The 15,469-nt window shown below is 43.2% G+C and overlaps 1 protein-coding gene across 1 annotated transcript; it reads right to left on the bottom strand.

Moving 5' to 3' along the window:
- Nucleotides 1-1,669: 1,669 nt before the first annotated feature.
- Nucleotides 1,670-4,814, bottom strand: LOC100842811 (ethylene-responsive transcription factor ERF113). Its single transcript, XM_010241512.3, has 2 exons — nucleotides 4,219-4,814; nucleotides 1,670-3,724 (listed from the first exon to the last, which is right to left on the bottom strand). The coding sequence occupies exons 1-2, from the start codon at nucleotides 4,370-4,372 to the stop codon at nucleotides 3,021-3,023; spliced, it is 858 nt and encodes a 285-aa protein (XP_010239814.1). The 5' UTR covers nucleotides 4,373-4,814; the 3' UTR covers nucleotides 1,670-3,020.
- Between the last annotated feature and the right edge of the window lie 10,655 nt (nucleotides 4,815-15,469).

Below are 15,469 nucleotides of genomic sequence, written 5' to 3'. Positions count from 1 at the left end.
ACTTATGTGTGGTGTTATGTATTGTGTCATTAATTGTGTTGTAAACTCATCTTGTTTTAATTTGTGTGACGTCATAGTAACATTACCGTCTTTTTTTTCTTTATTTAGTACCCAAGTTACTTACATTATGACTAGTTTTATTCATTAAGCTAGCTAGTAACTATACTGGGTGAACACGTAGCGGTTGGGCTGTGCTGTGCATGATACACGTTTGTTACCGGTGGATCGGGGTCAAGGATGGATATATATGCACCATGTTGTGAAGATGACAGAAACAAATAATTTACTGGATATTAAACATGTGTTTTCGATCGACACACTGTAAATCGGCAAAGCAGAACGTACCAGATTCCCTGTTAACATTCAATGCATGTGCATATTCTGTTAAAAAAGACTGCGGAACAGTAGGGTGCTTCTTTGAAAGGGAAATATATACCCCTCAGTTTCATATTAAGTGACTCATATTTGTCCAAATATAAATGTATATTATGACTAAAAAACATCTAGATACATGTAATAGAAGGGAGTAGAACGGAGGGAGTACGTATTATCCTAATTAGCATGCACATCTATGTGTGAAACATGACCATTAAAAAAAAGGCTATGAGATAAATCCAAGATATGAAATATTTTGTGGCATTGCCACAGCTTGCACCGCCAGATTCCTTTTAAGACGAAGTAAATCATAATAATTAAGCATCAAAATTTCAGTACTACATTGACATGATGAAAGAAATAATGATCGATGTCAGTGCAACAAAGGGTACTACCTAGTTAGGCATATGTCAGGGCTTGGCCTCGATTAGGTAGTAAGCCATGGGGATGATGATGATGGAGAACCTCTTGTTATTATTCTATCTTGTTTGCTCCTCTCCCTCACGACATGATCATGCAAAGTTAGGTGCAAATTCTCTACTTTGCACCAGATATTTGTCCGCCCTTATGACTTGATCAGTTCTTTTTCTCTACGAGGTATATACTGAACCAGATTTTAAGTCCTAACTTAATTAGTTAGTTTCAGCTTCAACAAAATTTTGCGTTCGATAAACAAATGGTGACATCAATGTAAGAATATATGCATCGATCCTAGCTAGCTAGCTAGGCATATGTTAGGCGGACAAGCCTCTATTTAGCTAAGTTAGGCATGCCAGATGATGATCGACAAACTAATACATCAGTCCCCTTCTCCTCTTCCTCAAGACATGATCATACAGAGTTAGGTGCCATTCGGCAAGTAGCTAGAGTGATACGTGGAAGACCATGGCAACACAGGAGTACCATAGTGCGCCTAGCTAAAAAGCTGATCGATCGGCTCCTAGGTATCCTTCTTTGCTTGGATAAACGATGAGTTGAAATCTATCAGAACGTACGCCCATCTACATATGACTCATGCCTAACCCCGAAAGCTAGCCCTTTTCATGTTCCGGCTAGCTGCCAGGTAGCATGACCCAACGCCAAAAGGAACGTGCGTGTCAAATTTTGATACTTGGACCCATCATGAAAGCAAAGAGAAAGATGAACACCACAACATGCTATCCATGACCACAATGAACAAATAAATGGACAACTAAAGAACAATGAATGGATGCCGCAAATTAGTTCATGCTAATTTAAAAAGGAAGGAATAATTAAGTGTAAACAGTAGGGGTGTGGTCGGTTTCTTGTTAGATGAAGACAAATAATTGATTACATTTTCATTCATATACAGTAGCTTGGAGCCTTGGACACTACTAATATATATACTCCAATAGAAAATGTACAGTTGAATGCATGCATATGGTTCGGCATGCATTAGTGGATACAGTATCGACCATAGTCTTCTAGAAGCAGGGATGGGGATGATATATATGCTAGGTTTCTCCATACCTTCGATCGTCGTATCTTCACATTATGTCGGCAACAAGTTGGTCGAATAAATCTCGACACAGATACGAAATCATAAACCCGAATATTCTACCAAATGAACACTAAACTACGTACGTAGAAACTTAAGAGATCGATGTGTCAGACGCATGTTCGTGTCGTTAAGAACATCATGGATTCATTCATGGTAGTGCAAGCATCTGGTGATTAAAGAAAATGCATGACTTCAGCAGTATCTTGGTTACTAAAAAAATGCCTTCACCTAATTAACAGCTAGCTTTCAGGGGTTTTCTCTACATTATTTTATTCTTAGGGTTCTTGCTTTTTATTACTTATGTACGTTCAAGGCATATGCTTGGAGTTTCAAAAATGATCCAAAGGCATGCAAGAACACTATGGCACATTCATGGTTGATATATTTAGACTCGACAAGGACGTAGGGGAATTAACTGACAAATTGACAGAAAAAATGCTGAATGCAATATGACATAAAAGAATAACCTGTAGAAAAAGTCAAAATCTTCTAAATCACGAGAGAGAATTTAAGAAGATTTTTTTCCCTTGCGAATTGCGATGTACTAATTTTATCGATACCTTGTCTTGAGGCACAATGTTCGATCATAATAAAGTCTCACTCAAAGGACAGAGATTATCAGTACCGTCCAGCTAATTGGACAATCTTTCCAAACCTCCAAAAATCAACAAAGGAAATGCCCATTGTTTCAAGAAGAACAAACATGCCGCCTGTGGTTTAACATTAAAAAAAAGTGGATTCCTCTCTTATTCCTTTGGACTAATTAAATTTCAGAATTAGTTCAGTACGCTTTGGAAAAGTAGGGGAGAAATGACAAGCAATTAGACAAGGTACATACTAGATAGCTACCTCTAGCTGGTTAAGTTCATCAATGAAACTAGCTAAGAATCAACAAAACTATGAGGTTGTAGAAAAACAAATTAGCTAGAAGATGAGAAGAAGAAAAATTGTTCACCAGCAAAACTTAATGACCAAACACTTACCCCCATATTGCATGATGGAGCACGCCGCTAATACATTTTTGCCCCGATCGATGAATCACAGTACGTACGTGGTAGTGGAATTCCCGTGTGGTAGCAGGCCCACTTGCATGCATCGATAATCCATTGACCTCTAGAACAAACTAGTCTTTATTACTCCTGTGCTGCTCCGCGCCGTACGGCCATGCACTGGCCGGCGGCGGCGACGCCGTGGTCGTGGACGACGACGTCGCGGCTCCGCCCGAGCCCGTCGACATTGCCGCCGCGGCCGCGGGCGACGAGGGCCGCGGGCCCGGCCGGATGAGCTGCTGCGTGGTGAAGTCGAGTATCTGCGGCGACGAGGACGACGACGAGGTCATCGTGGAAGAGGGCGACATGGGGCCAAACGGCAGGTTCATCACGCCGCTCCCGGCGGCGCCCACCATCATCATCTGGCGCGCTGCTGCGTCGGCATCGGCTCCTGATCCCGAAGGCCGGCCGCCGGCGCCCTGCAGCAGCTGCGCGTACCGCATGAGGTCAGGGTACGGCACGACTGTCTGCTGCTGCTGCGGAGGCCGCATTGCCGTGCTGCCGGGGTAGTGTTGTTGATGGTGCAGAGATGATCTGTCGGGGATGCCGCGGGTGACGACGAACCCGAGGTCGGTGCGGCCCTGGACGCGCTCCGGGAAGTTGAGCTTGGCCTTGGTGCCCTTGAACCGGAGCGCCGCCTCGTCGTAGGCGATGGCGGCGTCCTCCGCCGTGTCGAAGGTGCCCAGCCACACGCGGGCCGCCTTCTTCGGGTCACGGATCTCCGCCGCCCACTTCCCCCACGGCCGCTGCCTCACACCTCTGTAGTGCCGCTTCCTCCCTGCCCATCCGCCACATGCACACACGCCATTAGTTTTGATAATTAATCAACTTATACTATACTATTAGTACAAGTACGTTTCGATCGATCGTCAGAGCTAACGTAACACACTTTGTACACGTACGCGCATAAAATATTCGTGCACGATTGAATTGGTTGAGGAGTTGAATTAAACAGCTAGCTAGCCCGTATCTTCGTGCATGAAACAGGCAAAAACACCGGAGTACTTTTGTCGACAGATTTTTTACATTTTCGTTACCAGTGAGCCAGCGCAAGCCCAGCTGAGATTAACTACAGGAAGGATGAAACAAACAAGGAAAGTAGCAGTGGGAATCAGATCGATGCGTTTGGCCGATGCGAAGCCTCCAAAACGGCTGCAATCGAGCGGAAGCCGCGCGTGCCATGCTCTCGCCATCCTAAGCCATCCTACGTGCACGCGGACAAAAGACCACCATGTTTCGATCGATCGATGCCAGCGATACCGAGTAATTTACCTTGCTCCTCAGCGGCGGCGGCGGCGGCGAGCCCGATCTGCTGCTGCTGCTGCTGCTGCTGCCCCGGGACAGCAGCCGTAGCGGGATAGAATCCTTGCTGCTGCTGGTCAGGGCCAGGGGGCGCGCGGATGACGTGCTCCAGGGCGGAGACCATGGCGGAGGCGTCGTGGTCGGCGCGCGCCGAGTAGTAGTAGTCCGCGTACGCCTCCGGGCCCGGGCTTCCGCCGGTAGCTCCTCCTTGATGGTGATAGTGCTCCTCGTCCTCTTCCTGCTCGTGTTTCGCTGCTGATGGCGGCGGCGGTGGCGGCTGGTCCTCCTCCTCGTCGGCGGGTAGGGGCCTCTTCCCATGCCTCCGTGGATCCACCTTAGTCGTCGATCGAGTTCTCCGCCGGCCGCCGCTTGTTTGCTTTGAGCCGCCGCCGGGGATCGAGATCGACCTATGGCGGTAGCTTTGGGACTTTGGGGACTGGGGTGATGAGGCGAGGACACCCGTACTGATAAGAACGCGGAGACAGAGAGAGAGGATGAGCTGAAGTGCTCGGCTGAGCGGCTTTATGATAGCAAAGGAGAAGTACAGAAATGAAAAAATAAAGAAAGAAAGATGAGTGCAGGGCTCTTGCCTAGGCGGACAGACAGACGTAGAGTTCAGTTCCTGCACTTTGGATGTGCAATTTTTTTCTCACGACGGTCTATTTCTTGATTTGAAAATAGTTATTTCTCGGTCTTTAATCATAGCCACTTGACGGAGACTTTTTTATCCATCGGACTTACATCAATTGCAGGAATCTCAACGATTGAATCAATCAGTTGTTGTCATCGACTTACAAATAATTATTTCTCGGTCGTTTAAGAAATAGCAAAACCGTTGTTTTTCCTTTTATCGAAGTTATAATACAAAAGGTTTTTCTAGCTATGGGGTACTCGGGTTTTCTGGTATCCATATTTCTAGTAAATAGTCCTTAAAAGATATTTCTAGCGAATCGTAAGAAGGTTTTGGCTGACACTTTGTTTTCGCCCATGAGGCAACCCATCCAGCATATGTGATGAATAAACTATTTAACTAGAAAAAGTGAATGCGTAAAAGGAAAAAGAATCTAAACCTTAAATTTAGAGAAAAATCAACACACCATGGAAAATCATCACTAGAAACAAAGAATATATTGGAGCTATTTCGTTATTTTGTTGAACTTCATGTTTTTTGGATGACCTGTTTGTGTTCATTTTTGTCAAAGTTCATATTTTTCTTGAATACTCCCTAATTTCAGGATGCCTTTTGGGAGTATGTCTTATCTCATTTTTGGTTTTATGTTTTTTAGAATATTTTTAAATTTGCCACAAAAATAAAATGAAAAACCTAGTAAAATTGATTTACTTTTTCCCTAAGTTCTCTAAAGTTAATTGTCATAGTTTTATTCACTGGTTCCAGATATTTTAGATTTGTTTAAATTTACGGCCTCCCTCTCCACTTTCCCTTCCATCCCTCTTGTAGCACAATGTTTCTTTCGGAAAGAATCCTCGGTCTCTGCATCAACTGATGCATACAATCATTTTATTGCAAAGTATCTAAAAGTCATACAAATCACTGATCGGAGTGGAGCAATTTTTCTTCCGCATTATTCTATTTTAAGTTATATTTCTTAGTGTTGAAAAAGGTTTGTATTTCCCTATTCTTGTGTTGTGCTAAATTTCCTCTCTATGCAAAATTAAGCTGCTTACGTTTACGCCTCAGTTTGATCTAGCTCGCCACGTTACATGGCCAATTTTAATTCGAAAGTCTAAAACCGATGAAGTTTCTTATCCAAAAAAAAGGACCGTACCCTGGCCTCTGCGTCGCCTCAAAACTGACGAAATGAGGATCCTCTTCAACCTCATCCTGCCAATACCAGCAAGACTGTCATGTTACCGCTCCTCCCAAGCCTTTTCAACCTCATCCTGCAAGGAATTTTCCTCTCTGACTGTCTCGCATGACCTGATCATAGCGCCCAGCAACTTATGGATGACCCTTTCTTCCTGAAATCAGTTTACCAATGTGCACTAAAACTGGACGGACAGTGGTCAGATCCTAATTAATTAAACAAGGTACTGAACCTCTGAATTTTCGACACCTGATAACTCAACTGCTTCCCGAACCACCCGTTCAACTAAACTTAGGACGATTCTACAGTAACACATGTGCGATTTACTCTCGTCGATGACCGAAATCCAAAGACAAGGCACCACGCTGAACTATACATTGGACCGGTTCTATTTTTCTTTCGGGAGAACAGATTCAACTAATTAAGTCTGCGTATATGGCCAAGAAGTCAAGAACCACTTGATCTTGGTCGTCTGAAAACAAGGAGCTAGGCCCTGCAGCCTGGGAATTACGCTCTGGATCGAGTGGAGAGTCAGAGAAGTACTGTGAACTGCCGTCTGTCTGCAGCACTGGTGGTGCAGGGGCGAGCTAGCGTTGCTGTCCGCGGGTCAAACATGAGGCGGCCGGCCGATTCAATGGTCGACCACTCCGCCGTATTCGCCTCACAAGTCGTCGCTTCGGATCACCGACGGCCGGCAAATGCACGCACTTGCCCATGCATCGTTGTGCCGCTGCCGCCAGAGGTAGCGACGCAACGGCACTTTGGTATCTTAGCTCCTTTGACCGGCCGGCCGGGGCACGTAAGTAGTCACAAAGGTGGTCTGCTTGTGCTCCTGCTACGCCGGTGATGGATGGAAGCAGACCGTTGAACTGCTAACCGTAGCAACCACTATTCATTAATTGTTGTTGTTTACTCCTCTCCTCCGTTTCTTTGACCAGAGAGCAAAATGTCAAAGTCTGCCTACGAATTCGGTGCTTCTGTGCATTATTCGATCAGCGGCAATTCAAAATGGCACTCCTCTCTCTTCAACTCACGAGGAGTGACGTTTTAATATGCATACGGACTTGACAGCATAGAGCTTGGACCACTAATTAAAATAATTCAAAGAGATTCTAACCCAATTAAGTTTAGATGTTTCGGAAGTATAATTGTACATATTTAGGTGTCCAATATGTGTAGAATAGAAACACTCAAATCTTTAACTAGACCCGTCTTCAAAACGTCATACTCAAGGACGATGTAATTCAGAGATAACCCTATTTGGCACGAGTCAGCTACGACTGGCGGAACCTTAGGATACGCCAGCCGATGGCGACATATATATATATACATCAGGAATCATCCATGCTCTTTGTCAATGCTTTCGATGCAACGACATTTCAAGATATATAAATCGAAAAGCGTCAATTTTAAATTCAAATAACATCACTATGTGTATGCCTTTATGGTTATACAACGAGCCCAGAAACCCAAATTTTGCTGGGACAAGCAAGGCAGATCTAGAGATATAGCAACACAGGGTGTTGCCAACACAACTGCAGTGAACCTGTTATAAGTTCTTTTTACGGGTTTCGATCCCTGGTGGGTTGGGTTACAACCACCATCCTAACCATCTTAGTTTATACTCCGTCCAGGGGCGGAGATACACCTAGGGCTAAAGCCCCATTTGCCCAAGGTGTAGCCCAACTACTAGTTATTATCGGTTTGCTAGGGCTCAGTCGCCTGAGATTGTGTTTTTCTCAGTCGACACCTTCTCGACCGTACGATCATCTCTGAGATTGAGTTTTTCTCAATCGACACCTTCTCGAGCGTATGATCATATCTGAGATTGTGTTTTTCCTCAGTCGACGCCTTTTCGACCGTACGATCATCTTTGATATTGTGTTTTTCTCAGTCGACGCCTTCTCGACTGCACCCATTGTTACTTTGGACGCACAGGATTGGTCGACTGAGAATTTGTGGTTCTTAGTCGAGCGAGCAGTAGACGGACCCGGTTATTATTCATTGTATTAACTTGCCATTTTTTCTAGAATACCAAGGTTTAGCCCTATACTTCCAAGTGAAGTTCAGTTTACCTTAGCCTTTAGAAATTCCTAGCTCTGCCCTGACCCTGTCCATTCCAAAGAGGAGAAGAGGGTAATAAGCAGGAGGCTGCACCATATCCATTGAAATGTCTATTGGTAGATGGCTTTCACGGCCTTTCAAGATTTCTCGTAATCCTTTTGTCCTTTTCTTTTCCTTCATGTGGGTATTCTTGTATCCTGCCACCTAGGGGTCATGGGCAGGCCAAGGGCCCGTGCTAGGAGCCCGGGTCCAATCCAAGTGCACAAAGAGGGGTTTTAGGTATAAACTATTGAAGGCCAAATGGCTCAGCACCCCTTGACCCATGATATCCTCCCAGGGTCAGTTTTTAGACCCTCTGTGTATATACTATTCCTCTTTTCGACCTTAGTGAAAATGCGAAATGACAGTGCTCGTGCTGGTTTCTTGAGAGAAAAATTATGCCTTTATCGTGGAAAAACTAACTCCGGCCTAATGGTCTTCTGTGATTGGTCACCTGTTTTGCTTTCCAAACACATACTCCCTACATGATTCACTATGGCCTTTATAAATTATGTGTATTAATTGTGCGTTTCTACTCCTAAGGTTTAAACATACTCCACAATAATTTACGGAGTAACAATTTCTTAATCATCGTAGAATAGGAGATTCTTTACGATCAACGCATCGAGACGCAAACTTTGTCTTTTTTGGAAAAAAAAAATCAATCACATGTTTATTTTGTTCCTGAGGTGGAGGTAGGTGCTCACTCCAAGGCATGAAACTATTTGTCAAAACCGACGACCAATTGAGCCGTTGCACACAAAAGGATCTTGTCTGACGAGGACTAAGCTTCTGAAATTTCGTAAATTTTTGCAGAAGCATCTCGTCTGTCTGTAAACTAATGGATTTCTGAATTTGATATTGCCAACAGAGAACATACCTTTCTTCTCTTTCTCTACTAGCTTCAAACTAGCAGAGGTGCCATGCGTGTGCATACGTTGACGGGATACAACAAGCGGAAGCTCTAAGCCAATCGTTTTGGTATTCTAGTAGCACGTTGCATGGTCAAAGGTGCACCCTATTAACTGGAGCCACAAGACTGAATAATTTTTCCGAGTAGCAACAGAAACTGCTGACTGACACAATAAGCTGATCGCTGACTGTAGCTTTCAGTTGCCAAGAGACAGCTTATCTATTCGTGGCCTTGAACAAAAATGGGATAAATTAAAGAAATCGCTCTAGCTCTAAAGAAACAGAAACAAAACTGAGCTGCGGAAAGCAACTGAAACCCCCTCACCCCTTCACAGAAGAAACACCCACAGCCTCCCCTATCATTATTCATTACGAGTAGATTCGAACACATAAACAATGTGTTACAAAATTTATGTAGTTATTATATCTATGATTAGCCTTTCAACTTTGGCTTTGTATCTATTTACATGAATATATACACCTGGTCAATTCTTCTTGTCTTATCTTTCGGCATGCGTACCTCGTCGATCCTTATCCATCAGTACTTGGTTGCTTTCTTTTCCTGCCTCGGCGTATGGCAGCATTGAACGATTTCCTCTTGCACATAGTCAGACATGCAATGCGTGCCGTGTCTCCCTCGATCACGCATATCCGTTGTTGCTTTACGACTAGCTTGGTTGTGTGTCGACCGTCCGGCCGGCCGGCAGGTCTCTCCTTTTGGCATGCTTCCCGGGTATTTATCTTCTTCTTTGCCGAGCTCTTTTCCCCTCTCACTCATCTTGCGGTCAGACAAAGATCCCTCAATATTCTGCAGTTGGGATGCCACGCGCACGTGTTGACGTGTGATCATGCATGGGAGCTGGTAATAATTAAGCACTCATCGGTCCATTTTTTTTTAAAGAGGATGAATCCCGGACTTTCAATCAAAATGATCGGCCCAAATCAATTTTTATATTATATTACTGTATTCAACAAATCTGACAAAACAAATATATACATTGATCAACCCAAAGCCATTTTTCTGACGATAATTTTGTCAGGACAGCTACAAACTTTCTGAAGGAGGTGATCATGATCGGGACCTCATGCCCTGACCACACACGTACCAATGCACATCATCTAAATCCGTTGGCCGCAACAGGGCACAACTGATCCAGCAGACACTCATCACGCACCACATGCGCATACTTTAGAATCATCTGCCGCCATCTTCCGCCGACCCATCTTCAGGACAAGGATCAAAGCATTAACCTTGCCAGATCTATCGTCGACGTCACCACGATGCCAGACAGCGCCACCGCCCTGCACGCGCACATCATCATGTGTCCGCCACCGAGACCCTGCCGCACTACGCCGCCGAGACCCGTCGTCATTGACACAGAAACTGCCACACCACACCACACGCGCACTCATCAGTCCATGGTTCTCATATATATGGCCTAAATATCTAACATGCACAGAGACGCCGGCCGGTATCATGTGCGATCGCACATCTGGCGTTCCACAAATATTTGAAACGCGATGCCAATTTGTCAGATGAAGACAATATCATGATAGGGGACGGCAACAATGCTGCTGCGGAGTGTGCACTCTACAAATCACGTAATTCCAAATGTCAATTAATTGGAAAATCTTAAAAAGGAAGAAGATGAAGTTTACTTCTTAACAAAAGACATTTTTTATTTGGAAAACTTCTTAACAAAAGAGTAAATTTTGCAAAACCACATTTTTTAGGGATAGGATTTTACCGGGCCACATTATCACTAATAGTCACACAGAAGCACAGTTTTTGGGGCAAACTGTCTCGCGGAACCCAAATCGATAGATTAGCCCGTTTGATTGTATTTCTGATAGGGAGGACCCACTTGTCATATGCCACGTCGGACCCTATTCATTGCCATGTCAACTCCCAAACCCAACCCGACCCTTAAGGGTAGAAAAATAACCTTTAACTGGCCAGGTTGGGTCTCGCTTTGTTCTTGCATTGTGTTGTTGCAGAGGCTGGGTGTACTTGATATCATCTTAATAGAAATATATTACCCTTTATCGAAAAATTCAGTGCCAGCCAAACAAGTTGGTTACAAAGCAAATGAATTACATGATTCCAGGCCTAAATGATGGGAACCAAACAAGCTCTTAGTGAAAATCAAAATCAAACTTTATGAAACACCAACAAGAGCTTAATTTTTTTTGTCTTCTATGAATTGAAACTTTATTCCTCTATCAAGGGTACTTTATCAGTCCATGACTTGAAAAAAAATGGGTTTCTAAATGTCTAAATCAGATCAGCAACGACATGTACGCAAAATCAAAGTTGGTCGTCGCCTCGTACACAACATAGCTTCCAACATTATTAAAATGGAACGGATTATCTAAGAGAATGAAACCAATGCTCAATGCTGGATACATATATCTCTCTAGTCAAACAATATATCTCAGACAAATCAGTCAATGCCACGATAGCCCTCTGAGTGTGCGACTCTAAACAACCTGATTAATTGGTAGGTAGAGGCAAAAGGACAAATATCTCGCTAACAATGACACAAATCATATTTTAAATGGATTTGTATATGTGCACAGATGAGGAAGATGGTGACAGAGGCATGAGAATCTTTGAATGACCGAAAGTGGTTTCGACTGCAGGAGATGCACCTGGTCCTAGCTATTCCAACTATAGGCCACCTATTGTTGTATTGGTGGTTCCTGACTTTGATCAAAATTAAGTTAGGACTGGAAGCACGTGCTGAATGCTACTTTCTTTCTGAGAAGAAAAATTGTCTAATTAAGGGCCGAAGCAAATATTAGTAGAGTACTGCCGTTAATCGGCGAAATTATGCTGTAAATATATTCAAATTGATTGGAGTTCCTAAATATAAGAAGTTCTAGTTTTGTTCTAAGTCAAACTTCTTAAACTATGACCAAGTTTATATAAAAATTTACCAACATCAGCAACTTTAATTAGTTTTATTATCCATAATGATATATATTTTCATTATATACTTATTTGATATTGTATATGTTGGAACGTTTTTTAATAACCATGGTCAAACTTTACGAAATTTAACTTAAGACAAATTTAGGATTTCTTATATTTAGCAACGGTGGTACTATCAGTTAATGGATGCGTAATGAAAAGCAACAAGAACAATTTTTCCAGTAAGCATTTCTAGCAATGATTAAACAATTTATCTCTAGTATATATTATGCTGTGCTTACGTAACCATGTTTAATTGAAACAGTCGTGTCCATTTTATTTAAAATCAACTTCAGAGAGAGAAATTCGACCTGCGCCGTTCGCTTCTTGTTAAGCTCGGATTAAGTCAGATTGTTAACCGGTGGGTTTGAAAGGACATTTCTTGAAAGTGAAAGCCTCCCAAAGAAGGCCATACGAAATTCTGGAGTTTATTTCTCCTAGATGGCATGATTAAATGAAATGAATTTTGTTCGTAGTTCATTTCGACGTACCTAATCAGACCTTTTTTTTTCAGGGAAGGAACAAATCCTTGTTCAGTTCTTCATTTTTTTAGGTCGTGTAATTTGTGGTTCCCATTTGCAACTTTTGTATTTTGAGAACTATTTTTCTAGAGGTTTTTTTAGAACCATCTGTGGGCTGACATGGGCTGAAAATAAACAGGCCTGTTGGGTTTCAATTGGTCGCCTCGACCCAACTCTCCTGGGCCTATCCAGGGAAGGTTTGGGCCTTTTTTTCCTTTCTTTCTTTTTTTTCTTATTTTCTATCCTCTTTCTCTATTTCTTTCTTCCTTTATAATTTTAAATTTTTCTTGTTTAATTTATATTAATTTTGCTCTATTTCTTTCTGATGTTTTTTATTCGTGTTTCACACGTGGCAAGAAATCTTAGACATTATTTCGTAAAAATGTTAAGGCAATATAGTTTTTGTTCACCAATAGGTATGGATTGTTTCAGTATTAATTTTCTGTCGAGTTGAAAAAAAGTAAAGAAAATATCACTAGTATGAAATACGAACGATTCCCCCGCCGCCCCTGCCCCTTCGCAGCCCCTGCCGCTGCATCCCATGGTGTCCGGCTGGCTAGGCGGGAGCGTGACTAAGGGGAATGACGACGGGCGCGGCTAAGAGGAACGGCGAAGGAGACAGGCGAGTTGCTACCTTCTAGATGCAAAAATAACCAAACACACCTTTCAAATACATCTCTCCTCAGCCTGTATCAGAGCTTCAAGCTCCCTCCGCGATGCAAGTTGGAGTAGATCCGTACCTGCGGGCACCCAAAAACACCCTTTATGATTTGCCCTTGCAAGGTGTCGTTAATTTAGCTTAGTTCACAATTTGCTTGCTTTGTTTCTTCGCATTGTGTGCGAACATGCATGTTACCTCGCATCTGTGCAGTTCTACTAACTAACTACATGCACCAAATAAATATTACTCTCTCCATTTCATAAAGGTTGGCGTATTTTGTTTCGTTAAGACAAAACTTTGATAAGAAATTATACTATTAATATGTAGAGCTCTTTTACGGTGATTACTCCTGTTTGAATTAATTCTGTCCGTTGATCTGTACTCAGTGTTTTTTTTTCATGGGCCGCAACTGGCTAATGGGCTGGTTCTCTGGGCCATGCCGGCTTCTCTCCCGCGACGCATGTCCCTTGCATCGATCCTCTTTCTCGATCCCTAGCGTTGTCCGCCCGAGCGAGGTCCCTCCGCCGCCCGAGCCCTTCTCGTCGACCACCGGCGCGCCGCCCGCCCGCCACCTGCCCTCCTCTGCCCGCCCTGCGCCTCCCTCAGCTTTGATGTTGCACTATTTACATATATATGATTGAAATTAAAACGTAAGAGGGTTCAGTTTTCAGCACCCACGTGATTGAAACCTAATATTGATTTGTATGTGATATGCAGGAAGACATGGTTGATGAGTACGTAGTTATATTTGGTCGATCGACTTCTCATTTTTCTGTACTTGAGTGTTTAATCATTGTGGTTCCTGTTATAGATAAAGATTCACTGCTTGTTGATTCTGTAATTCACTTTCTCATTAGACCGGCTGCTTGTGCTAAATAGTGATGCTCACATTGGAGTTCAACAGCCTGGCAAACTGGAGTGACTTGCAGGCTCTTCTATCGGAGGAGAAGGATCCTGGAAAAGCTCCTTCTGAGGAAAGGCTCAGGCTCATGACAACATCAAAAAAGAATGATGCTTCAACCAACAAGCCTGGATCACGACTAGAAAGTTTGAGATCTTTGTGTAATATGGATGCCAACTTTTCCTGTTTTCAAACGTTTATGTGGATTCTGGACATTGACTGTATCTATTTATACATGAACCCTACAGGAATAAATTTTCTAGTAAACAATTGTTTATTGATTTAGTTTGAATTGAATATTTAACAGCTGTATCTATGTGGATTCTGGACACTGACATTGACTGTTTATCTACATTGACTCTATCTGCCGAGGGATTATACTGAACTCAGTCTGGAACGTTGTACTAGAACCTGTGTTTTCATAATGGAAAGCCAGATTCTTCTTATCAGTTATTACAATTTGATCTCTTTTTCTCCTGTATGACACTGCCTCTGAAATTATGTTTGTATGTTTGCTCTGAAATGGCATCAAAGTTATGGCCTCCTAAAAATGGCATAAAATTTATAACCTCCTAAAAATAGGGAAATCTTCGTGTTTGGATCAGATAGGCTGGGCGATGGCAGGCAACATGGAAACTTGATTTAGATTTTGTCTGAACAACAAAGGCCAAACACAGTACTGTTCTTGTTCACCCTGTTGGTTTGAGCTGAAGCAAAGTCAGACCACCGCTCACTCGCTGGCTGGCGGTGGCAAAGCATGATGGCAGGCTGCCACTCATTCGCCGCCATGCCAGTGCCGAGTTTAAGAACTCAGATGGTTTTTACCAAAGCTCATCAACTTGCTACAGATAAGAGGGCTAAACCAGCTATGCGTTCAAAAAAACAGGGCTAAACCAGCTCAACCTGTTGGGAGATTGCTGATTTCTGTAAGCCTGCCACTTTGTAAATACACACATCTCTGTAAATAGCAGCTAATCTAAGAACTAGAGGAGGGCATAGAAGAAGAAAGTACATAGGTGATTGCAGTTACAGAGGAGATTGCAGCCTGGGGAGGTAGAACTCAACCAGACACAAGCAGACACAAGTGACAGAAGGGGAAGAAGCTTGAATAGCAACTACGCAGCCTGCAGCCCTCCAGGAGACCAGGAATGAAGGTCCTCGATGATGAGCTCAAAAACTCTATCCACTTAATTGGCTTCTTGATGGAAAATTCTGGAGTGCCGCTCCTTCCAGATCCGCCAGTGCACCAAAATGGCGATACTGTCAAAATCAGATGGAAGATTTTTTGGAGCAAGCTTCCTTGCTGTGATCCACCAGAGGAGG

This window comes from Brachypodium distachyon, chromosome 5 (genome assembly GCF_000005505.3).
Source record: "Brachypodium distachyon strain Bd21 chromosome 5, Brachypodium_distachyon_v3.0, whole genome shotgun sequence".
Classification (NCBI taxonomy): Eukaryota; Viridiplantae; Streptophyta; class Magnoliopsida; order Poales; family Poaceae; genus Brachypodium; species Brachypodium distachyon.
Note: the sequence above shows the minus strand (reverse complement) of the source record. Positions and strands in the feature narration are given on the sequence as shown.

Excerpts from the sequence above, each read along its gene's own strand:
- LOC100842811 (XM_010241512.3), bottom strand. The coding sequence starts at position 4,372 with ATGGTCTCCGCCCTGGAGCACGTCATCCGCGCGCCCCCTGGCCCTGAC. Across the intron at positions 3,725-4,218 it reads CGCCGCCGCTGAGGAGCAAG|GGAGGAAGCGGCACTACAGA; the intron begins GTAAATTACTCG and ends GCGGATGGGCAG.